The sequence below is a fragment of the Apteryx mantelli genome, chromosome 1 (genome assembly GCF_036417845.1).
Source record: "Apteryx mantelli isolate bAptMan1 chromosome 1, bAptMan1.hap1, whole genome shotgun sequence".
Classification (NCBI taxonomy): domain Eukaryota; kingdom Metazoa; phylum Chordata; class Aves; order Apterygiformes; family Apterygidae; genus Apteryx; species Apteryx mantelli.
In genome coordinates, this window is record NC_089978.1 from 88,817,142 (window position 1) to 88,842,638 (window position 25,497).

The following is a 25,497-nucleotide window of genomic DNA, read 5'->3' on the forward strand; positions in this document are numbered from 1 at the left end:
GATATATGGCCGATATATTTCTTAATGAGAATTACAATATATGCAATCACAGTATTACTAACCTCTCCTCTTTGGAAGAAAGCTGTTGTGTAGGCATGGATGTTCATTATTATGTTAGCCTAAGAAGCTGGATAAATCCCTGAAAGGCTTCTGCTACTCTCCTGACATTGCTTCTCTTACTGTATACAGATACAGCTTTCATCTCTGTGGTTGTCCATGTTGTAACCATCCTTTTGTGGTTTCCTCACCCAATAATGCTTTCTGGAGGCGAAAGATGTATGGATTATTTTCTAGCATTTTCAGGCATCTACAGCTGGGAGAAGGGGAGGAGATGCTACTTAACACATTTGTTTCATAAGGATGCCAGCTCTGGTCAGTCTTCATGGAAATCAACCTATTAATTTAACAGCATGATGCCAGATAGTTTCTGATTGTATTCTGACTTGCTTAACAGTGTATTAGGTTTGGTAGACAGTAATTTCATGTCCAGTTTTGTTTTTTTCCTATGTTATTAATTTTTATTTATAAAATGCAAGATGAGTGATAGATACATATGTTGTTAAAAACATCCATTTCTTAATGTGAACATACTTTCCTCCTAGAAATTATACTTTTATTAGTTCAAAACTGAGTAAAAGATTGAAGAAAATGTTTGATAAATCAAAAAGCTCTGGCTGCATTCCACTTATAACAAGCAACACTGAAGAGAATAAGAATTTTGATTATCTCCCTGTTCCAGTAACTTTTTAAAATTAAACACTTGGGTGGATTTTGCACATTTGCTTAGCAAGAAAATAGCAGACACCTTTGCAGTTTATATTTAGCAGGAAAATATTACTTTTCCTTCAAAAGTGTAAAGATATTACCACTTTCCCCCTTTACAGAGCTGCAAGTCAGGAAAGAATTACCATAACTGGGAGGCAGGGAGGAACAGTTTTCTCTTCAAGGAAGCAGAGAGCTCTCATTAACTTTTGCAGGACTCTAGTGACCCTTTGGACAGAAATACTCCTGTAAAACTATGGACTGCGTTCTATTTATCATTTGACTATAATTCTGCCCTCTAGACAATATAGTTTCATTGTGTGTTAGACTTCCACATTGCTTTTAAATGATGCAACTGTTTCTACAGTTTCATTGGGATACACATGCTGGATTTTTCAGACTGTAGGTTATTTAGTGCTGTATCTTGTAGTATCCTAAAAATATTTGATTTGAGTCCATCCAATTGCACTTGAGCTGACCGCATGTTAATATTTTACAGAACTCTATTGTGGCTTATAACATACAGCAGTACTCCCAGAAATCATGAACGAGCACAGGAGTTTGTGAATTTTATCATGGGTGCAGCTGTGTTAAAAAAAAATAAAAATTGGTCTTGGATTAGGGAGAGCTGGAGGGGTGGTGAGCTACTGACTAGAAGATAATGTTACACTTTGTTTAGGTTAGGGAGAGACTCTATCTTCTGGCACTCTGAAAGAGCAGGAAATCAATCCAGTAAGCCATTTTTCCAAGGAAGGGCAGAACAGATTAAGAAAGTCAGTAGATCTCTGCCCTTGCACTTTGGTTTCGTTTTCCCATAATACATAAGGAGATTAAAGATTCAGTGAATGGTCAGGCCTTCTTCTGTCTGTCCTTGAGAAAGGCAGAAAAAGAGAAGATTCCTACCAGTTTTCCCAGATTGTCATAAAGAGGGAAATCATCTGGTAAAAAGGTCATTGAATGAAGAGCAACTTTTTAGTATTTAAAATGTTAGCATTCTTGGCAACTTGGAATAGGAATTTAAAATATAAGTGCCTTTTCAGATATGGTATATTATGATCCATCCTGATATTATGATCCAGATGTGTTTGCTGAAAGCCAAAGAAAAGTTGTGGTTGTGTTAGCTCATGTCTTTCAAAATGTAGCTTCAGTATCTTTGCTCAGGGCCACCTACTTTTCCCGCTGGCCCTGGCCACAGACCTGTTGGCCATGGCCACGGACTTGTTGGCCATGTCTGCATGCCTGGCTGGCCCCGGCTGGCTCTGCTGGAGGAATCTAGTGGCTTCAAGCTGCACTGAGTGTGCTGGCAAGGCTTCCCAGCCCCACTACAGCCTCTGGGGACATTGTAGTGGGATGAGATGAGAAATTCAGAGGTGGCCTGATGTCGTGGGCCACTCACCTCCCAGGGCTTTGCCGCCTGTACCTCAGCGTGGAGAGTTAGACTGACCCTTGACAGGGTGGTGCCCCCTCATCTTGTGGTCGGCCCTCGCCGCTCTTGATAACAAGCTGTACTGGGAGTTGGGTATAATATAGGGACTATGGAGCAAAAGCAAATGCTGGGCTCAGACTGCTGCTAAAGAGAATGCTCCTGACTAAAGTTTGTCGATGACACTTGGTTTAACAATGTAAATTTTTATGAAAGTAAACAACAGGAGCTTGCTTACTACTTAAAAACGGGCACATGGCCTTACCAAGTGGTGCACTCATTTAAAAGTTAATTGCTTGGGTTGTTTTAGTGCAATTTTCTACAAACTAAACATAACCCATGAACTTTGTACCAGCATTTAACTAAATGTTTTGATTTTTCAAACCAGTAATAAAACTTTGTTATTACTGTCCCTTTTTGCAGTACAAGGGCAGCTTCTAGGTTGGGATGGGATGAATCACCCTCTGAACTGCTGTCACTAGCATTTACTCTGAACCAGTGAGAGAGTCGAGAGGAGTAGATTGGGCTAGACACCTGCTTTGTAGATCAGCAAAGCTGGGTGAGGTGAATGTCATGCAAGAATCAATTCCATATTTTACGGAAGTGAATATTCAGAGGGAAGTGGCACAGAGTTCATTACAGGAGATGTGAAAATGAACTTATGAAGAAAAAAAAGAAAAAAGTAATATATGAAGAACACAAGACAACTGACAAAAAGGCATTTTTTGTAGCACAGATTTTTATTTCTTAAGAGCTTTATTTCTTTATAATTTTCATTTTCATAATGGACTCTGGAGGAAAAATGGACTTTTTGATTTTGATTGCTTCTCATTTATTCCTCCAGCGATTTTTCTGGAAGAGCTGGAATGTTATCTTTTATTAAAGGCAATCAGAGACTTTTAGAAATGCTTTGGGGAGGTCTCCATGCCCTAGAGAGAAGAGTTGAAGCACAGAGTAATCAAACTGCTTACCACAATTCACATGGATTTCTGATCTGGTTACCTATGTGAAGGAGGCATAATGATCTAGTACAGTTAGTCTGAGTTAACCCGGTTGCACATACCTGCATACAGCTGGCTCTCTGGTCCCTCTTGTGAATAAATGCCAACTGTAAAAACTGTAAATAGCAGGATCAGTTCAGCCTCATTTATGTACGGCAAAAAGGCAGGTACTCAGAATTTGGGCAGAGTTTGCTACTCTCAAACCAGTCTAGCACAGCAGCAGAACCAGGAAAAATAATTGGTTTAGACAATAAAACATATTTGGTTATGTTAAGCAGAGATGAGGTCTAGTACAAGCCACCTTGCAACTTATTCTTCAATCTGTTCTTCAATCATTATTTGACTGCCAAAGTGAGCAAAAATAAAATAAAGGATATGGTAGGAAGTTTAAAAGCTCTACCCAAAATCCTGATAATTAGAAGTTGAGAACTGATGACTGTGATGGTAATGAGAAAGGGAAAGATCTTGAGGAGAGGTTAGAGAGAATAAATTCAAATTGTACTTGGAAGAAAGTTCAGATGACATATCTCTAAAGTGGATTTCTGGAAAACAGTTTTCAGTTCCAGATACCTTGACTGCCTTTTTTTCATCCCAGCCTGACCTCTTCAAATAAAGTCAATTCTGTTCAGTGCATATTGATATGAATATTGATGGGAACTAAACTATGTGGTGGGAATTTCAGTGAGAACTGGAAACTATGTCTCCTTCCTGGACGTCATCAGTTTCCTTCAATTTATTATTGACAATGTTTTATGTGACTTGTTCCTCTCAGGCCCATTTAGGACCTTTTGATCAAAAGACAAGAAGCAATCCAAGGACTGGCTGAACCAGCCAGATAACTCCTTTCAGGAAAGCAAGTAAAAGCAGAGGATGAACTTCATTTGAAATTTATAGTAAACTGAGAATTTTCTTGTGAAAAATTAAGTAAAATGGTTTCTATTTATAAGCTTCTAAATTAAATACATAAGATCTAGTGTTTTGGAGTGATTTTTCTTCAATGTCCCTAATTCTCATGACTAGATAATCTTCTGTTTATTACAAAGTAAGACGTAGTTCGAATACACAATGCAGTTTGTCTCTGCAAAGTTGGAAAGTGCATTTGAAATAATTTAAAAACTGCTAGTGTAAGGGAAAAGGAAGAACCATTTTGTTTATATCTCTCTGGCTATTTATGTGGGGAACAGATGGCCTTGAAGCACAGCTTTGCCATGCAGCGTCCTACCAACTTAAGTGGGAAGACTTGCAGCATAACTCCATTAACTTGGGTCACATCATGTCCTTCCCAAGGCTCTTTGTGTTGCTTTCTGCAGCAGAAGGGTTTCTCTCCAGAAGCCTGTCTTCAGTTGTTACATAGTGAATTAAAGTGTACAGTAGCTTGCATACTTGTCTTATGAAATGTAGGATTTTAATTCCTTCTTTCAGGTAGCACAGAGCAAATGAAACTTTATACATGCTCAAGGTAACAGTATGGGACTATGACTAATATGCTGTTTCTAAGGAGGGATCGAAGGCTCTCTGAGTAAGTTGACAGTCTTGTAAACAGCAAGGTGTTTTTTAGAAAACCATAATAGTAAGATATAAAGCTGGACTTACAGAGACTTCTTATAGATATTGTTAAGATAGAATGGAGACTTCAGTAGGGTATGGGTTTTGAGCTGAGGTTGAGTATGTTCATGTTTAATTTTATTCGGAGTATAATAGCACAGTATGTCTAATACATTAGACTGAAAATAAAAGTTCCAGCCACGCTCAGAAGTCAGTGGTGAAAGCTGGAAAATATTCCATAAAGGGACATGTTGTCAACATCCTGTTTTTTTGTTTACAATAATATTACCGTAGAAGTACATCCTGGGTATAATGAAGGTGAGAGCTTAGCATTTTGTTCAGTTTGCTGTGGTGAGAAAGGGCAGGTTCTGAGGAAGAACAGTGAAGTTTGAACCCTGTCTGTGATTTAGGGTTATTGGCAGAAGCATTATTGTTGACTTTAAATGGCACATACATCTGGGAGTATCAGTTCTTGAAATATGTGGTATTAAACAAACAGAGTTTTGGAGTAATAGGGAATAAGGTAAAAAATAAGTAGCAACAAGCTACTTGTGAGTACCTTGCTTAAAAATAGGTAACATATGTATTTGTTTCATATTATATTGGACTAATAATAAGTAACATCTGCATTTTGTTTGTTCACATTGCCTATTTGATTTTTTCAAAAATATTGACATGATATAAAGTTTTCTTTTTAAGAGGATGTAACCACTTCACAGTTCTAGAAGTTCTTTCAGTAAGAATTTCACAACTCAATTTGACAGTTTGCTTTTTAACATCATTCTTGCATAAATTATGAAAACAGGAAAATGTTTGTAATAGTGATGCTTTAAATGTCAGGAAAACATACCAGTTAATACAGGAAGAAGAGAGGGAAAGAGAGAAACAGAGAGAGAGAGGAAGAAAAGCTGTCAAATTTACTAAAATAATCACTGTCTAAGTATACAGGCAAGATTTTCAAATGATGTATGATCCTGTGTATTGCTGCTCTAGGTGCCAAACCTGAAAGTAGATGGATTGAATATGCTGAAAAACAAAACTATCAAGGGTATTTTAAAGTGTTTCAAGTTAGATACCTAAAATCAAGCATTATTTACATTGAAAATTGTTGTCATGAGTTGTACCATTTTAATATTTGAAGTAAGTCTTTTCAAAAATACAAAACAAATGATTCAGAAAGCTCTATCCTATATCTAGAAATAAAGGCTTGTTGCTTTCCACATTAATCAAGTTCTCAATTTCAGAATATTTCAAAATGCTTTAATACAACTAGGAAAAATTTAATTTGAGCTAGTACTCAAGTAGGGACTAAACTATATTTCTGTTATTAATTTGCTGTATTTGTTTCTGAAACCATCATGAAAGGAGTACTATTAAAAAAGTCTTGTGATTCAGATGTTATTTTTTAATACTGCAAAGAGTAGAAGTTTTTCTTGAACTTGTTTGTGTTTGCATCAGCTGCTAGGATTGTTAGAGCAGAAGTAGTAAGACTACAATTGATTAGTAGACTTTATAGTAACCGTGGAGTATAAAATGCTCAGTTTTGAATTAAAATGTAGGGGGCAGAAGCTAGGGCTTTTTAACTTTCTAAAGTTTATGTACCAGAGCTTATTTTAAAAGCATTTTGAGACTTAAATGTGCATTTACAGTGGAGTAACAGTAGTTTATTAATTCTAAAACCTGAAATGAGGCATATCCATCTTAATGCATTATAATTATTTTAGTTGACGTGATTTTCATGCAGTAATTTATTTTTGACATTTCTAGAATTATCTCCTTTAAAATATATTTACACTCCTATTATGTTATTTTACTAATCTTATTTAAAAAGGGAACATTACATATTGAATACTGTACCTCAATTTTATTGTAATGATTTTACTGGTTACCAGGTGGGGTGGCAGTTGAAAAATTTGGTGAATGCACTACGAGAGGATCCGAGTGGTGTTATCTTAACTTTGAAAAAGCGACCTCAGAGCATGCTTACCTCAGCACCAGCTTTACTGAAAAATATGAGATGGAAGCCCCTTGCTCTGCAGGTAATGAAGCTTAATCATAAGTCATACACCATCATTTTAACTACAGGTTATCTCAATGATGCTTTATTGTGCTTCATCTAAGCGGCATATGGATTTACTCTTGTATGCTTTGAAAAATTGTTTCTGAAATGATTTCTCTGCAGTTTGTTCTCATAGGCTCATTTGAAATTAAACCTGTTAGTAGAACTTTTCAAAGTTAAGAAATAATCAATACAGAATTTATGATGCAGAAAAGTAGCCCCAAATAAATCTTTGAGCAATGGGGAAGAAGGGACAACCTGCTGCATGACACAGGATGCTTTAGGGTTCCCATGCGCTTTCCAAGCATATTTAAGAAACTGTCCAATTTTAATTAGACTTTTTGTTAAGCTTTCTGTGCAATATACCTCCCAAGAAAGAGGACAGGAAAAAATCTTTAGTTCTCAGTTTGAGTAATCATGAAATTATAAGAAAATTCATAAGGTCATTTTCTATTTAATGAAACACTTGACCATCAAAATTTGCTCATGTAAATAAAGTTGCACTTGTGTTAAAGTTCTTCTTGAGATCGAACCCTTGCACCTAAGGAAGTGTCGTATAGGAGGTCCACCTGGGCCTTTATTTTTATTAGGTCTGCAATGTGCTGAAAACCATGTAATGGTTTCATTAAAGCTTTCATGTTTCACTCCAGGATAAAATGTCACTGTGATGGATTACTCTAGGAAATAAGAGTTATCTCCAGACTGATGAAAGCATGTTACCAACAGATGGAACTGAAAAATAATTCCCTTTTTCCTTTCAGTTCAGAAAGGACAATATTTAGAATTTTATTTTCATTTCATAAAGAATATATTTTTGAGGACATTTTTATTATCATAATGAAAAGGTTAATTTAGGATTAAGTACATTTGAAGGAGACAAGATTTTTACATTGTTCAGGCAAAAGGAAAATAACATATGGAAATGCCATTGCTGGTAGCTGTGGTCTTTGCCATTTAAAAAATTAACAGGTTCATAAAAAGAACTAATTCCATGAAGAACTTCTTTTAAATATATGTATATATTATTTTATAATAGTTAAATGCATCATCGTCTTTCAAAACGAATAGATTTTAGATGATTAAGATGTCTTGGCCTTTCAGATACAAAGTACTGACTAGAGATGTGATATAAACTTTCAACCAAAAATTCCTTATTACTGTCTGAACATAAAATTGTAAATCTGTATGCATTGTATGAGTGTATGAATGTCATACTTGAAAGCTGTGGTTTTTATCATAGCTTTAGTGAGAGCATATACTACAAATGAAAACTGCAGATCATTGCTTGAAATGGGGTCAAATACTTTTGGTCTAAATCCTCTTTATTGAGTTTGGTATTTCTTGGTGAGTTGGGTTCATTTCCCTAAATATTCCTTTTGGCTACACTTTATTGTTTGCCATTAGAATAATTGCACTGAAGATCCCCAGAAAGACTTCCTGAGGCGGGGCATTTATTATTGCAAATGTGCAATTAATTCAAGAGAGGCTGCTCCAAAAGGGTAGAAAGAAATTGGAAAAAAACAATTTCCACCATTTAAACTAAATCCAATAAGAAAATGAGGATTCCTGTGCTCCTCTTACAGTGAATGTATTCATGAGCTAAAGTTTTTGAAACTGCACATTCAGTTCCAGAAACAAAAATACAGTTGTCTTTTAGTGTATTTTATTTGGCTGTGGTTTACATATCAGCGTACTTAGTTCAATATAGATACTGGGGTATTATTCAATTTATCTAGCTTTAGAGATCCACTAAGTACATATCTACATTTGGGCTTGTCATTTTTACTCCCTTTGTGGACATACATAATAGTTATTAGTTCATTCATCTTGACCTATTTTAGATCCATCTGCCTTAGGATGAGATAAATTGCACCCTCTACATGTCTCTCTCTCTCCATTTGATGATAAAGGGAGTCTGGACAGCCAGCGTGGATACGGTTTTTCTGTAATAGATAAGACAAACTGACCCTAGATAGAGGTTTTCTGTAATATTGAAGGGCTTGCAGCTGGGGGAAGAAGAGGGGAATTGTTTTTCTTTTTACCAATAGCACAGAAAATATGAATATTTTTAGGCCACAGTGAGTACAAATAGAGATATTGTTAAAAATCAGAGATAGAAATCCGATATCATTATGATATTGTTCTAATTTTATCAAACATGACAACAGGAAGAGGCCAGAACCTCACTGAACACTTATGTGTGCAGTATGCATATGTGTGTCTGTTGTAATTTGTGATTTTAGACTGAGAAATAACAATTTTCTTAAGTAGACTGAGTGTGGAAAAGGTTCTATGGCCAAGTGAAGACAAACTTCCAAATCTGTGAAGATTTATATTGCTAATTTATGCAGGTCACAGGTGAACAGATGTCAAAGTCTGCTAATGTTAAAGTTTAAATGTAGCCTAAGTGTGAAATTGGTAGTGTGTGTTTGATTAATAAAAAGAGCAGCAAAAGTAGTCAGAGTGCAGTGTAATTTTATAGGTTTAAAAACATGCAGAAATAATGTCTATTTGTTTTAATAGTTCCATTTCTTTTCATATTCCAGCAGTTGTCCATTATCAGAGACAGAATTTCCTTCAAAAATTTCTGCAAAAAATTCTTCAAAAAACTGTATGTTTTGTAACTGAAATTGCCCTATGTCTGTTCTTACATTCTGTATGTTCCAGATTCCTGTAAGGGTGCTAGTCTTCAGTAGCAGCAAGGGAGTTAGTATGAGGGGAGACTGGGAGAGTGGTAGCAAACAGGGAAAAAACATAAAAGGAAAAGCGATACTTCCATCAACTTTGGAAATAGCGGAAATTACAATAACATGTTTTCCTATATCAGAATGTCATGAAATAATTGAGAATGTTATAATTGTGCTGTCATCCCAGAGCTAAGTTAATTGAACCATATGTATTATTCAACAGACACAAGCTATAATGAAATTATGACTCAGTAATAATTCTGTTAAAGTATAAAATATGAGCAAAAGACGTATCTCTAGAATAAGATATGGGGACAAAATTCTAATAAAATGTGAATTAGGATCTGCAAACTAGCTGCTGCAGTTTTTTTGGTCTGCAGGGGGAGTGAACAGAGAAAAGGGAAAATGTGGTGTCACATATTAATCAAATTGCACTGAGTGAGGTGGGAAGGTGGAAGTTTGCTCCACAGTAATGTGGGCTGACACAAAAGCAGGGACTGAGTTTTTGTATGCACCCTATCAAAGAATATCTTTAGTGGCTGTTGCAGCAAATGTAGAGGCTAAATGTTTCAGCCAATTAAATTAAGTGATATTTTAATTGAAGGCCTTTAAAAAACAATTCTAGCTGAAGGTGAATAGTGTCAATGTATTATTGGTAAATTGCCTTCTGCTTGTTTAGTTGATAATTGAACACGAAGTTTGCCATTTGCAGCTACATGAAAAAACAGATTTAATAGAGACATACTAAGTATGCCTGGAAGTTGGAAAAGTGCTAGATGAGTCCTCCTGTTCCAGCAGTATGCAAGTGCTACGAGTGACTCAGAGTAGTATATCAATCAGTTTGGTTTGTGAATTGACAGGGTATCCTACTAATTAAATTATGTGTCCCGATAATGACATTTTTAAGCATTTGCTCTCCGCTCTTAGTGATTGAGATTAGCCATATGCTAGCCAAAAGTTAATGGTCTCTGAATGTGGAGAAGGCTTTTAGATTGCTCAGATATTAACTGGTTACTAATTGGCATAAATACTGTTTAGGATGTTCAGCAGTTTCCTTGGAACAACTTTGCCCTCACATCTCAGTCTTGCCATGAATTACATGTTAGGTACAGGCTACATAGTAATTGATTCATTCTTTGTTTTATTTTTTTCCTTTTAGCAGAAATTGATTTTTTTTCTTAATTATTCTCATCCTTAGAATAAATCTGAAAGGTTAGGGGGAAAAAAGGAAGAAAAATAAATGTGCATCCTCTGTAGCAGTCCAAACACTGATATCCAATGGCTTGACATACAGGAAAATATTACAATTAGCCCATGGCTATACTATGCTCCATTACATAATGAGCTTATATTTACAAGTGCATTAATTCCAGCTGTAAAGTCAATCAGTACAGAAAGAAAAATATCCATTTTTCCTCTTGTGTCCTGATTAAAGCAATTTTTTTTGTTTTCAGTCACTTGATGATTGTCTGTTTTAATATCCATCAGTATCCAACTTCTTGTAGATTATCAGAGTTCTCCCTTAATACATTTTGGAATCTTGTCAGAAGTTGTGAAGTCAAGGGATTTTCAGCCTGTGTTTGTTGTTTTTGCTTTTATAAAATTTGAATTAGGAAACTATGGCCTTGGGGAATTTTGTGTTGCTTTTGCAATTGAAGGTGTTCATTAATATGGCATTGTACCACAAATATTAAGATGTTACGCCTGCAAGAGGAATCTTACTAAATTTGGCTCTCAGTTACTTTCCCTGATACTGTGATCCATTGTGCAAGGCCTAGAATGATATTTCAGATTACAATGTTCATATTTCTAACAGTTATTGAACTTGGTGAACATACTGGATAAGTTGTTTCATCTTTATTTTTTTATTTTTTTTATTTGACATACAGGTGATTTAATTAATTCTGTTAGATCTATTCAAACTTCTGTCTGTCCTCAAAACAATGAACTGGTGGTTCAGAACCTAATTTAAATAAACTTCCTTAATCTAGATTGTCTGTTTCATTTTTCCTTTCCACTTTGTGTTATTTTGGGGAGATTTCAAAGGAAGGCTCTCCAAAGCACTGCTTGAACAAGGGTGGAAGGTTCAATAAATACAATTTTCAGAGCATATGAAATTTTAAGTAAGTCGCTATCATCATGTTACCAAGAAACTAGCTCTTCTTTGCCTTCTGGAAAATACTTTGCTAATTAGTTAAAAGAAACTGGACCTTGACTACAGTGTGGAAGACTCGTCATCCAGTTTCTTCAGAATGTAGAAAAGACTCAAGGAATAATGGAGCAACATGTTATCACGCTTCAGCTAATTTGGCCTAAGCCCTGCTGATTACAGTGGAAAGGCTCTTACTGACCTCAGCGAGTCTGGGGACAGGTCTAGCTGCCAGCCAGCCATCGTACGTTGACTTGGACAAAATTTTTGGACTCCTCTTATACACTCTGTCACACTCCTCATCAAGCTGATTTGGATACCAACTTCTATATCTTTAAAAAAGTTCACTGTACTGTTCTGTATGTAAGTTGTCCTGGTGAAGAATTGCCAGGAGCTTAGTGTTTGTAGTTTTTTAAACAGACTTTATTTTGGATTACATATGCATCATATATCCACTATGCTATATTCAGCTTTTCAGACTCCTGAGAAGCATCAGCAATAATATCAACAGAATCCTTGGTTTGAGAGAAAATGCTAATTTTAATTATTAATATTTGTTATTATTGTTCCTACTTGCCTATATTGCCTCCTTCATTTATCTATAGACAATGTTATATTCTGTTTTCATCATTTATGATTAGAATTAATGTTCTTACACTTTTTAATCATTAGATTTAAATAAAATACTAATTTGTTGGCTTTTCAGTTGCTTAATTGTCTTTTAACTACATGGGAACTGGGCATTCTTTACAACACTGTTAAAATGGATTCTGACTGGGTTTTCCTACAGAGTCTGAATTAGTTGAAATATTTCATTACCTCTTCATGTCATGGCTGGTCTGATAAAAAGTTAATTTTATTGGAAGCATTCTGTTCAACAAATTGTGATGACCTGGATCCAGTATTAAAAAAAATACTAAGCTTAAAGTCTGTTTACTGATGAAACTGCTGTAAAAAGATATTACCACTTAAAATTTTGTATTGGTTTTGCTCATATTTTTTAAAGTTGTATGCCTTCTTCCGGAGCAATGTTTCTCAAACTTTATGTTGCAGCTTCCAAGGGAGTTATTGGAAGGTTCAAAGAGCTTTAAAAAACATTAAAAAGAATTTTAGATGGTACATATTAATTATTAATTGCATTCATTGTTGAGACACTTAAGAAAAAAATTATGCTGACTTACTGTTGGCAACCTTTCAGTTCCTTCAGGATTGGGGATGGGAAAAGCAGCAATGACTTATGGTAGCAAGAGGGAGGTTTCTACCTCAGGTAACAGCTGGCCGCAGACAGAACAACTTCTGGAGGAAAGGGGAATAAATGTCTGCACTGTCTAGCAGTCCATACTTACAGGGACTTCGTATTTTCCTGCGCTCAAGAACCTGAGCTGCTATAAGTAAAGACTGTTACCTGTTCCCTGGCCAAGTGTTTGACAATTTGGGAAAGGGTACATAAAGACTAATGAACTTGAAGAAGGATGGTGCATCCAAAATGTTTGAGAAATAGTTCTCCAACACGTACCGAAACATAGATTTTACATTTGTCTTTGTGGGTTCACGTTGATGCAGGGTCTTCTTTCTTTGGGACATTTTTTGAGGCTATCTCAGTTTTAATATGTAACTTATAAACTTTCTTTATCAGGGTATTCCCATGGGTCAAGTACTCTTTAGGCCAAAAAACTTCTTAGTTTTATCGCTGTTTCAGCAATCTGACTTGCCCTGGCCAGCCTACCGAAAGGGACTGCAGCAGGAAAAAGTTCTAGTCCTCGGAAGAGAATTAGCTGAGTGGTAGCACTGATCTCAGAGACATCTAATTCTTGAACAGAGTACTGTGAATTTCTCTGTTCAGTGTGCCTGCACAACATAATATGGTCCACTGAATGGCTACCATTGAACCGGAGACCTACGTGAGCTGATTTGCTTGAAGGTGCACAAATCAACTCAAATTGAAGTAGCTGAGCTGTTTCTAAATTGCACTGCAAAGTGCAATGTGTATGCACCATACCTACAGGTCATGTTCTGAAGGCTTTCTTTTAGCCAGGAGGGCCGAAAGACTTTAATTCCTTATAAAATGAAAGCTGAACTCCTACAGCGCAAGATGGTAGTCATTGCAATGCTCTCAGTGTGTTGAACTACTAACAGGAGAGACCATTTAAATGGTTTTAGGTGTAGCAATTCATTTAAAAGAACTCGCTGACTTATCTGGTGAAGTGGTGATAAATATACAAAAAAAATAAAGCAGCCTATTTATATTTATATATTTATTTTTCCTTCAGTTCCAGTCACCTGGCCTTTCTGGTTTGTGGAAATAAGCTGAAGAGTTGAGTTTGGCAGTATGACACAGATATGGAAAAGACCCACTGTTTAACATGGAAACAGTTTGAGGGAAACCTTTTACCTTCAGAGCTCTGAGTTATCTGGATTACTTGTGTATTTCTCTGGTAGACTGAGTACTAGTTTTTCCTGTTGCACTCACCTTTTTAATCATGTGGCCTAGCGAAAAGATGAACCAAAATAGTGTTTCTCAAAGACATTTAAGCCTCATTGATTTCCAGAATCTCCCAGCAAACTGTTCTGAAGCACAAGCCAACCTGTACATCCGGACTGTGTGTTATCAGGAACTTTCTGTGGTGAAGTTACCCAGTAGATTTCTCAGACTTCAGCAATGTAATTTTCCAGAAATTAAGCCCATCTCATGAACATTTAGTGTTTAAGCCTAGATATTCCAGGCTGTAACACAAGGGGAAACCTTTAATGTAGCCCTCTAGCAGCCAGTTAGGGCCACTGGGGGCTCATCAACCTGTTGTAAGTCCAGATGACAATTTTGTTTGAGCCCCAATTTCCTTAAGTGGTGAAAACCTTAAACTCCTATTGATTACCATGAGTCTAGGTCTTAGAGCCCTCTGTCCCCTGTCATACCCACACAGATATCTTCCTCCTCAAAATGGAGAAGAGCAAATAAATCTACCCAGCTCATCTTCTGTTCACTGTTCCTGCCATTGTGAGCCATGAACAACAGCAGCCTGTGCTCAACAAGTGTAAATGTGGTCTAGGTTGAAAAAATTATTTTGATTTAGAAGGAAAATTAATTTTACAAGCCACTTGCCAAGCCACAAAGTATGCTTGTCATAAAAGTGTAAGGTATTAGAAAGGAAATAATCAGTGTTGCTTTAGTAAGTGGTTCAAGAGCATCTATGGTTACAGTGTCACAGATAAGATTTTTATTTCTCTAAAAGAGTTTTCTTAGAGGTTTTTGGTGCATTTTTTTTTCAGTTCTGCCACAGACTTCAGTTTTAGTTTTGCAGACCTTAGTCTTCTGATTGTTTTTAGTGGTTGTAAAGTCTTTTATCTGTCTGTTTTTCTGTGTGTCTTTCTCCCCCTCTTCCTACAAATAGTGACTATCTGTCATTAGTCTGAATTACACAATACTCACATTAACTCCAGTGGGAAGGAAAAGAATTTAAGAGTGTCATTGTTTACAGGATACAGACTTCTAACAAGCAGAAAGACAAAAATTGTGTGGCCACATAGCTATTGTTCTACAGACATACTTGCAAAGTTCTAACAAAAAAATTTATACATTGTAATTATTATGTTGGAGATAAAATCTAGCAGGGTTCTATTCCTAAAGTTACCAAATAAAACATGGCAGTAACTGGTCAAAGGATGTCAGGTTTCCTAGGTGGCATGTATTATTCTTACAATACAGATTGAGAAAAAGGAAGGCAAGATTTGGGGTGGGAGCTTTGCTTGGTAAGCGTTAGAATTTGTCATCGCTAGCTTATGAAAGGCCGACTTTTCAAAAAGTTCTTGCAGTTCAACTCTTGGAGCTTTCTGCAGTCTTGGTATACTGCTACAAGTGTCAAGATTAATATCTAGAAAATGAGAACTGATTATTCTGCACAGGAATGCCCCGTTAGTCTGTCATAAAGTATTCTTAATAGTGCTGGCAGAAGAATCTCTTTACATGTCTTTTTAGTCTGCGTTTAGAGCTTCTCTGCCATAAACACAATGTTAAATATGTGTCCTCCAGCAGTTTTTTGGGTCAGAAAATAAAAGTGTGGTGAACACTGTATTCCCACCACTTTTCTCTTCAAGGGATTTTTTTCCAAGAAGATGGAGGGGAAAGAACTCTTTCAAAGCAAAACTTCTTTAATACTGGATTGATTTTAGTGCGTATGAAGATATCATTGTACTTGCTTCTTTGCCATTTTTCTTTTTCTTTTTCTTCTGCTTAAGTCTGACTATCAGACAAGCCAAGACACATAGGCTTATTAGGGAGACTAGAGCAATTCAGGTTTGCTTCTCATTTTATTTTTCTGCATCTGCATCTGTATAGAGACAGTTTGCAAATCTTGCTATCATTTCCAGCCCTACAGTGAGTTAATAAACTCTGAAAGTGTTTGGTCATTATTTAGCTAGCCAAGGTAGTTAAGCTGAGGAAGAAAAAGTGGTACTTAATTCAAAGAGGAGAGATATGTGATTAAGGGGAAGGATCCTATTTGGACTGGAATGGTAGCTAGAATGCATGTTTGTTCTGCAGGGAAGGTACAACTTATTCCTCTGTGGGTAAATGTTACTTGTCAGGAGTGCACCCAGGGGAGTGAAGAATAATAACAATCTCCAGTTTGTTCTGTCTCGTAGCACGTGTGCTCTGAGGATGCATTGAATTTTACAGCATCTGCAGACATAAACCAGAGATTTTACAGTTAATTCTTAAGCAGTAGAGCAGATGTGGGGAGATGACATTCTATTTAATGCCTACTTATGCACCTTTTACTGTAAACACTAGACTGTGTTAGCTTAATTAAGGAATTCACTGGATTTTATATGTGTTTTACTCATAAAGATTTCACCAATGGCACTACTGATTACTGTTTCTATAGGCATTGGCAATAATCTTGCTTTGCAAAGAGGAAAAGGAAAGATAAAATCAGAGGAGTCAATCCTATAAGCACAATACATGTTCATTTGTACATCTGAATATCTCCTTAGCATGAGTGTTTTTTTCAGCAAGTTTAAAAATACACAAAGCATTTGAACTTTTTCCTTAATTTTCTGAACTATAGTTTTTTTTGTAGCTTTTTTTCAGAGAAAAATGGATAATATACAGATAATCATGGTTATCTCTCTCTCTCTCTCTCTCTCGAACCAGCCTCTTATTCCTAGAAGTCCTACAAGCAGTGTTGCTACACCATCCAGCACTATCAGCACACCTACAAAAAGAGACAGTTCTGCCCTGCAGGATCTCTACATACCCCCTCCTCCAACAGAACCTTATGTTCCCAGGTAAAAAAAATCATTTCAGGTACAATTTATGGTCAAAAAATACTTGTAAAGCAACCAAGCATTCTGTTCCTGCCTGGAGCTGCAGAATTAGGCCAGTAATACTTCATTTTGCAAGGGGACTGGTTATTTAGAGTAGATATGCTGAATCAGACTCACAATAGTCTGAAGCAGTAGCTTTTCTGCCAAACAGTATCCTTCGCAAAGGAAGGTGCAGCACCCTGTTTTCTCAATTAGGGGATAATCTGGCTCCTATAACACTCTCATGCTATTTCCAAAGAGCAAAAATTATCTAAAACCCTGAATCCATAGCTAGGCAAAGAGTTAATATCTGCCCCCTTGGCTAATAACCATGACACAGCAAGGGACAAAAGCAAGAAAATTTGCAGCTTTGACAGTCAGAGCACTATTTTGTTCAGCCGTAGTGACTTCTTTTTTAGATATATTTGATTTGATAGTATCTGAGCAATTTTCAGGATGACTTTTAGTGTGGCCACCATACTATATTCTGCAGTGACCCCATGTTCCCTAAATGTACCGCCACTCCGAGGTGCCACATGGAAGAGGCATTTTCACCTCTCTCCCTGCAAGTCTCTAGATTCCCCGGCCGAGTTGGAAGAGCAGCAAATTCTCTGTGCAGATTCATAGCCCTACCCTTACATGACCTCAACTGATTCGTTAAAATTTTGTGGTATATATGGATGTTGCTTTCCAAAAATTCTGAGAGATTTAAGGCATAAGTTACAATAGTAACTGCACAGAGGCATAGGGACATATTTAAGAGGAATCAATATTTCTAAAGTTTCTTCTGTATTACTAGATTCAGAATGTTTTATGTACAGTTAGTGTATTTTTGAATTACTTCTTGCTTTTCTTTTCTTTTAGTTAATTTTTTTGGAAAGATTGTAAGGGCAGCATGTCCTTTCTTGTACCTGAGTTTCTTGTACTTGAGTTTTTCTTAGACTCACTTACCACTAACTCTTCTAGCCAATTAATAAGATGTATGGCCCGCTGCTGACAAGGTTTCCCTGGGGATTACCCAGGAGTGAGGTCTATGGCAAATTAAATTGCCTAGTGGGGAGGAGAAATCATGTTTCTATGATAAACTCTTACTCATCAGACGTATATATGGGAAACCTGCCAGGGAAAAATGGTGACTTTCCACCTCATGATTTAGATGATGTCACAACCCTTTTATGAAGGCATGAACTGAACCCTGTATTCTTTCCTTATCACTGCTTTATCTGTTACCTGGTCTGGTTTTTATTTCTGGGAAAAAGAAAAATCCTTCATATTGTCATTTTATTTCGAGTGTGACACATCTACCCTATTGGATTTGCTAAAATACTTTAGTATCTGTCTTAAAGTGACAAACAATATATAGTCTAGTTCACTAACTAGATTATGTTTTTTTCTTCTGATTATATAAAAACATTGTCAGTCATTGCACTTGAATTGTTCATAGGGATCAAATATGTCTTTCATCTATCTGATAACTGGATATTTTGTTATCTCTATGTAAATAAAATTTTAAGAACATGGTTTTCAAAAGCTGTACAGAAAAATTCAAGTATTTAATTCTGAAACCATTAGGATGAAAACTCTGGTAAACAAAACAAAACAAAAAGACCCCATAGTCTTCAGGTTTTTCTTTGAATGAAGTGGTTATCTGGTGAAAACCTTGAAACTGAGACTGTACTAGCCTGAAAGCAGTAGTGTCTTTGTACTGATATTGATCATAACAAAATTATTTTTGTTATTTAGTAAGAAACACATCTTCTTTTTACAGAGTATTTTTAGTGAATATTTGGTGGTCAGCAGTTTTTAACTGTAGAAACTGAGAAGTCTAAAATGTGTTTTGATTATTTATTAATAACACTTCTTAAATCGTGATGGTAATGCAAGAGTTTGGAGCAATTCTGATTAAATGTTATATCACTTATTAGTACAATCTGCAATCTTACAGAGAGATTAAGCTACGTACTTTTGAACCTTCCTTTGTCAGCTTAATCCTGGTGGGCTACAGTGCATTTCACAGACCTGTTACAGAGCGTGCAGTGTTTCCACATGATCCGTTTTGGCACTTCGTCAGGCTTTTTTTTTGGGGGGGGGGGGTAATCCGTGATTAACTGTATTTAAGCAAGTCTTTATTTGGGGCCTTATCAAACTGCTCAGCATCTGCTTCTCCGTTTGCTGTTGCTGCTGTGAGGAAGCAAAAACCTTTTGTCCCGGGGAGAGGGTGAAGGGCTGGTGCCTTGCTGCGTGCTGTGAAGCCCCGCGGCCTTGCATGTGCCGTGGGGAAGGGGGTGCGCTGAGTCCCACTCGCACCGTTTCCCTGCACCCAGCGTGTCCGAGGGCCAGCCGTAAATTAGCCCTCGAACCAGCCTGCTGAGCAGCAGCCCCAACCGACGCGCCCTACAAGAAATCAGTAAGATACGTACAGTTTTATTTGTATGATTCCTTTCACAAGAAACCACTAAGGTAGATACGGTCTGCAAGGGAAGTGAATAAGCAGAGACGTGTGGGATAACTGGCGTCTACGTGCGTCTGCGTGCACACGCAACGTGTGATCCCAGCACTGGTCAATGGCGCCTATTTCCTTCTTAGATGAGATATTGACATTTTTCCCATATTTATTGAAATATTAACAGTAAAAAATTGTAAATCCCAGTGTACTAAAGACCTCTCTTGTTTACTAAAGGGATGAAAAGGGAAATCTTCCATGTGATGATGTCGGCAGACATATAGTGGGCAAGCCGGTTCACACAGGATCCGAATCTCCAAATTCATTTCTTGACCAGGAATATCGGAAGCGCTTTAATGTGGTTGAAGAAGATGCAGTTTTATACTGCTATGAATATGAGAAAGGAAGAACAAGTGGCCCTGGGAGGAGAGAGAGCACACCAACATATGGTATGGCATTGATCTGATAAGATTAATCCCCCTTTCCTTATTTTGGTCATATTTTTTTTCATGCATCTGCTTTTGTATTTAAGCATAAAAGTATTCGCAGTGACCATTGATCTTGCTAAGAATTCAGTTTTATTTTAGTCTGATCTCAGCCTAAAAGCTTATTCTGCACATGAAGAAAATGCATTACTTATGGTAATAGGGAGTCCAGTTTTGTATTGATGATCTGTCTGACTGTAAGTTCTAGACAAAAACGTTATTCATAATTTTATCAGCTTCATTTTCTAGCTTATGCTTCAGTATCATTTTGTCAGAAAAACTGGCAGAAACCAATGTATTTATACTAAAAATACAGGATGGAAGTGTGCTCCCAGTATGAGGGCGATCTTTGCATAGGTTTAGAACATGCTATATTAGAAAAATTTACCCTGGTATAATCATTCTAGAGATCAAAAGCAGTTCAGATTTACTGAGTGATGACATGCTGCTTTCATGCTGCAGTACTCTTTAAAACTCTCTAATTTTTCTCTAGTCCTAAAAATGATGTAATGACTGATGATACGCTTTTTTTGTAATATTGTATTAACTGCCTGTAACTTCCTATATATAGCAGTCCCTCTTTTTTGAGGTTATATGTTGTCCAAGAAAGAATTATGCATGTAAACACAAACACGTATTTGTGCTGGTATTTCCACATCTTGGATTTTGACCTAGATAGGGTGAAAATTTTGAAACAAATTCTGGTGAGAGTTTGAGTCCTCCAACCTTGATATTCAGAGTGATTTTCCCTTTCAAACTATTGGAAGTCTTCCCTTAGCTAGTAAAATTGTACAATTGTAGAGTTGTTAGAATATAGAAGAAAATGAAGAGGGAATCTTTTATCCCTTTGCCTTATTGCATTCTTCCTTGGTTTCTGTGGCAGAGCAAGGAATGTGAAGATGTTTTGGGGAGTGTCTGCAGGTTTTGACATTAAAAAAAAAAAAAAAAACAGAATTCCCTGAGCATAACTACAGTATAGAGGATAAGGCTGCCTTGAAAAAAGATATTTTTACTAATACGATATTAGCTGAGCACATTCCTGAATATATTTTTGCCCCACTTTCTATGTTATTTTAATTACTAAACTGAGTGCAAGCTGTATGTTGGAGTAACTATAGCAATCGTGACGTTATACTGCTTTGAGAAGACAGACATAATTTACGAGGAAGCACAGATTTGGTACATCATGCAGCAAAGCTTCAAAATCACCTGGGAATGTTGATACGAATTGAGCCTGAGCTGCAAAATGTATCCTCAGGACTCTGAGAGATGTAGTTACAGAATGTTAAAGGATATATTTTCATAAAATGTGCCTGTTTCACAGAACCACACTGTCCTGCTGCAAAATTTTCAGTTATCCTTTAGATTTTGAAACATTTTCAGGTGTTTTCTAGCCCTACCTATCTTGTATGAAATAACTGCTTAGTGTTCAAAGTTGATATATCAATTTAATTACTCCTCCATTTCAACTGTCAAAATTAGTGGATGCAGTCAGTTCCACTAACAGAGGTACTCTCTGCTTCTGACTTTAAATTTTAATCCTAGTGGTCGAGAGTGAAGAAGAGCACATTTTTGTGTTCAAGGATTGCTGAATCCATTATTTTGCTAGCAGATAGCTTCTTTATCCTTTTTTTCATTAGCAGAAAGAGTAATAAATACATGGATAAAAAATTGTACTGAGAAACAGTCATTATTTAACACATTTATTATATGGCTTTTCACTTTTAATCTCACTTCTTTTTTAATGAATTCAGACCATAAGAGTCTGCTTTCAGTTAAGTTTATTTTCTAGGAGTATTACCATTTCAGCATTAAATTATAAACTTTCCCACATGTCATTTGTTAGCATAAGATTTGTGGCTAGGCATGACCTTAAGATTTCACAGAAATCTGGAATATGGCAATCGCAGTCTTCTTTTTTATGGCGACCTATTAAAGAAGGTCAAACAGTGTTAAAGGGGCTAGAAAAATAATTGTTTTCAACATGTGCTCCTTAATTATGCAGTGACATTATTATTATTTTTAACACTTCTCAGCCTTCCTTCATAAGAGGTTAGCAGGACCCTCCATAATTGCTCTTTGGGAATCTATTGACGGTTTTTGACGACGTTAACAAAGAGGTTTCTCTCTCGTGCACTTACTGGCTTCCAGCTGTTGCATAATTGTTGCTAATTGGCCTCAGCGAGCTTCTGTTCACAACCAAAAGGCTTCTTCCTGAGTGTAGTCACCAGGGAAAACAGATTTAGTGGATCCATATGGAATAACAAGGAGATCAGCAGAGGTGGCGGACAAATGAAACTTGAGTTCAGCGGAAGGAGTGAATTTGGTCATTCTGGTTATACTGCCAGATATAAAAAAGTATGCACTTCAAACAGCCAGGGATTTTGCAGAATATTTGTTATTGCCAAAGCCTTTGATAGTAATCAGACTTTGCTTGATTTTATAGCTGGGTGATCTTTTCACACGTGCAAGTGCTTTGTATAATATATTGCTAATTAAGTGTCACATAGAAAAGAAAGTTGTATTTCCAGAAAAAGTAACCATTGAGAGTTACTTCTGTTAAAATATAAATGAGCCTAATACATCTCTTCTCAGGAATTGACTTCTTAACTACGTGCTTTAAATCTCACTGACTTCAATCAGACTTATACATGTGCCCATAAATAGTTAAATAAATGATAAATAAAAAGTTAAATATATAAGCTGTATTTTCTGAGTAATGATGTATTTGTGAACTAACCCTGTAGTCTGTATGGAACTTATCTCATACCTTTTTCCTGAGATCACTATGATATCTTGTCCTTTTTTTAAAAAGTCAATATAACCTTTTCCTGTTATACAGTATGCATGATACTGATGCACTTCAGTGGATGCCATATTTAAATGGGTAGATAGACATGTCTGAATATTTGTATTCAGTATAACCAAATGTCTTTTTTTCCAGCATATCATGCATTTGCCATCAAAAATGTGAAATGAATAGGACTGATCATCTTTATTGCAAAGGTTTTCTAATAAAATACTTTAAAAGACTTCTGAAGTTTTTAGTTTGAGCTCTGCTAAGCTTGGAAACAAATTATTTTCCCACTTTTATGCATTGTGACTAGTGGACTGATTTAAAAAAGAGCAAAGGCCGACCTTGTTTCTGAAAACATTTTGTTTTTTAGTCTGCCCTGTGCCATGTTACTCTATTTTTTGTTTCAATATACTATTTAACTTGCTAAAAATTTCAGATCTCTCTAAGTAGCTGTACTAAGTGGCATAGCATATTTTCACTGAATTTCCATCTGTATTTGTGGAATTTTTAAGCAGGAATCATAGTTCACAGCATTTAAAAAAATCATTTCAGCAGCTTCCAAATTAAAACTTTAAAGATATAGTACTCTTCAGCTTTTCTGTTTCTTGTTGTCTTCTGAGATCAAAGTGAATTTTCCAGTACTAAAATACTGTGTTTTTCTGTGGATGAAATGCTACAAAAAGAAATTACACATAGAGGTTTTCCGCTTCCTTTCTCATTCAGTCACTGATGGATCTGTTAAGCCCACCAGCAAAGATGCTATTTGTGAAGGTACTTTAGTGATGTGGACATGTTTCTGTTAGAAACAATTCCTTCTTTATGCTTGCAAACAGTTCTCTCCATGTGTGTACCAGGGGCTTGCAGAATAATAAACAGATATTGCTCAGTGAAAACTAATCTGTAATCTCAATACATTTGGAGAAAGCTCAATCTCAAACTTCCGTGCGTTGGTGATTTACTGGGCACTGGATTTATTTCCTAAGCTTAAAAAAAAAAATCTATGAAATGCCTAGCTGCTTTTTGTCCTGTTAAAGAAAATAAAACTCCTATTTTAACCTCTTGTTCAGAGGCTGTGCTGGAACCTCTTTCATAAGCAACCCTGTAGAATAAGCACATTAGCATTTAATTTGTTCTTTCTTTTAAAGAATGTTAGTTTAACGCTGCCGTATAAAATGATGCATGATCTCATTTTTTTCCTCTGTTTCCAGGGAAACTAAGGCCTATTTCTATGCCAGTAGAATATAACTGGGTGGGGGATTATGAAGACCCCAATAAGATAAAAAGAGATAGTAGGAGAGGTAAGTGATTTGGATGTACATCTTGTACCTGACATTATGGTTATCACCCTTTAAGCCATGCTAATGTATGTTTCAAGCCCTCATTTTGCTGCTTGCTTAAATATATATTTCTGTGAACCTGTTTTGGGATTTTCCATTATATATATGCTTAATTTTTCTCATAGCTTCTATTAGGATTGAAAAAGTTGCATAACCAGGCAAGAGGAAATCACAGCTTCAGATCCCTGCAGTTTGGTTTAACTTTAATGATATTGGCGTTTCATCGATTGAACTGCATTATACAGTTCTTTTTGAAACTGACTCTAAACTTTCATAATGTATTGGTATTATTGTTATATATTGGTATGCTTAAATGAGAATTATATGTTAAGTTTCTCTGTCTTCATAAGTTCTTTTGGGGTGAAAAGCATTCTAGAGCAGCACTGGGTTCAGCTCAAAATAGTCCAGGGTGAGTTCTTCAAAGTTCTGGTATGGAAGGCTCAGCTATGTAACTTCACATATGAAATGATAACCTCTGAGCTGGCTAGAATCACTCAGCAATAACATCTTACAAAACATCAAAACATGAAAACATCAGCTCAGTGCTCAGTAAGGACCAAAAAAAGCAAACACTGTTAGGAATCATTAGGGAATGAATACAATACACTGCTCTATAAGTTATTACACATGCTGGGTATGTGTGTGGTTTTGATCTCTTGAAAACTATCAAGACATTTGTAGTTGTAGGGCTTCTTTTATTTTCTGTTCTTCTTATTGTCAGAAAAACCACAAAACTGCAAGTGTCTTTAATCTTTTCCCTACCAAAAGATTCATTGTTTTCTTATTATATCCAGACCAAAGAGGAAAATATGTTTTGTTAATGAGATAGCCATGAAGACTTAAAATCTTAGATCTTAGCAGATGCAGGAATAGTATGTATTTTGGAAGGGAGATTATCCTCCATATAACAATTCACAATGATCTTTTGCATTATTGTGTTTTCTTTCAATAGAAAATTCATTACTTCGCTATATGAGCAATGAGAAAATAGGTCAAGAAGACTACATGTTTCAAAGGAATAGCAAAAAAGATACTGGGAAAAAATCCAAAAAGAAAGGAGACAAGAGTAATAGTCCAAGCCATTACTCGTTGTTGCCTAGCTTACAAATGGACTCATTGAGACAAGAAGTCATGGGCACACCTGGACCAGAAACCACTTTGTATCACGTGAGTAAAAATAGTATTAACAAAAGTCATTGCTCTGTATTTGTAGTGAGAGACTGTCTTGTTTTTGTAGTGTTGCTGAAGCCTTTCTGATTGCTGCTGTTGCATTGATTCCTATTCTTCTGACGATAACTGTATCCCAAAGAAGTGTTTTAGAATTCTTACTTCGATATTACAAATGTGGGATGGACACCTGTAACTGTGCTTTAAATCATGTGACTGAGTGGGTGTTGTGTTTGAAATGCAGTGTGGTATCTCTGTCTTGCCTTCTTGCTTCTGTTGGAAATGGGAGAAGCAGCAGTCTGACTGGCCGGAAACCTCTATTCCAACACCTATTTCACTGC

The 25,497-nt window shown here is 36.3% G+C and overlaps 1 protein-coding gene across 1 annotated transcript in view; it reads left to right on the forward strand.

Annotated features, from left to right (window-relative positions):
- The window catches only part of CNKSR2 (connector enhancer of kinase suppressor of Ras 2), a 219,863-nt gene that overhangs the window by 110,850 nt on the left and 83,516 nt on the right, over nt 1-25,497 (forward strand). Inside the window, exons 9-13 of the mRNA XM_067289740.1 lie at nt 6,624-6,770; nt 16,776-16,909; nt 19,608-19,819; nt 23,861-23,950; nt 24,942-25,156. Coding sequence (XP_067145841.1) covers nt 6,624-6,770; nt 16,776-16,909; nt 19,608-19,819; nt 23,861-23,950; nt 24,942-25,156 — 798 coding nt within the window. The remainder of the gene's footprint in view (nt 1-6,623; nt 6,771-16,775; nt 16,910-19,607; nt 19,820-23,860; nt 23,951-24,941; nt 25,157-25,497) is intronic.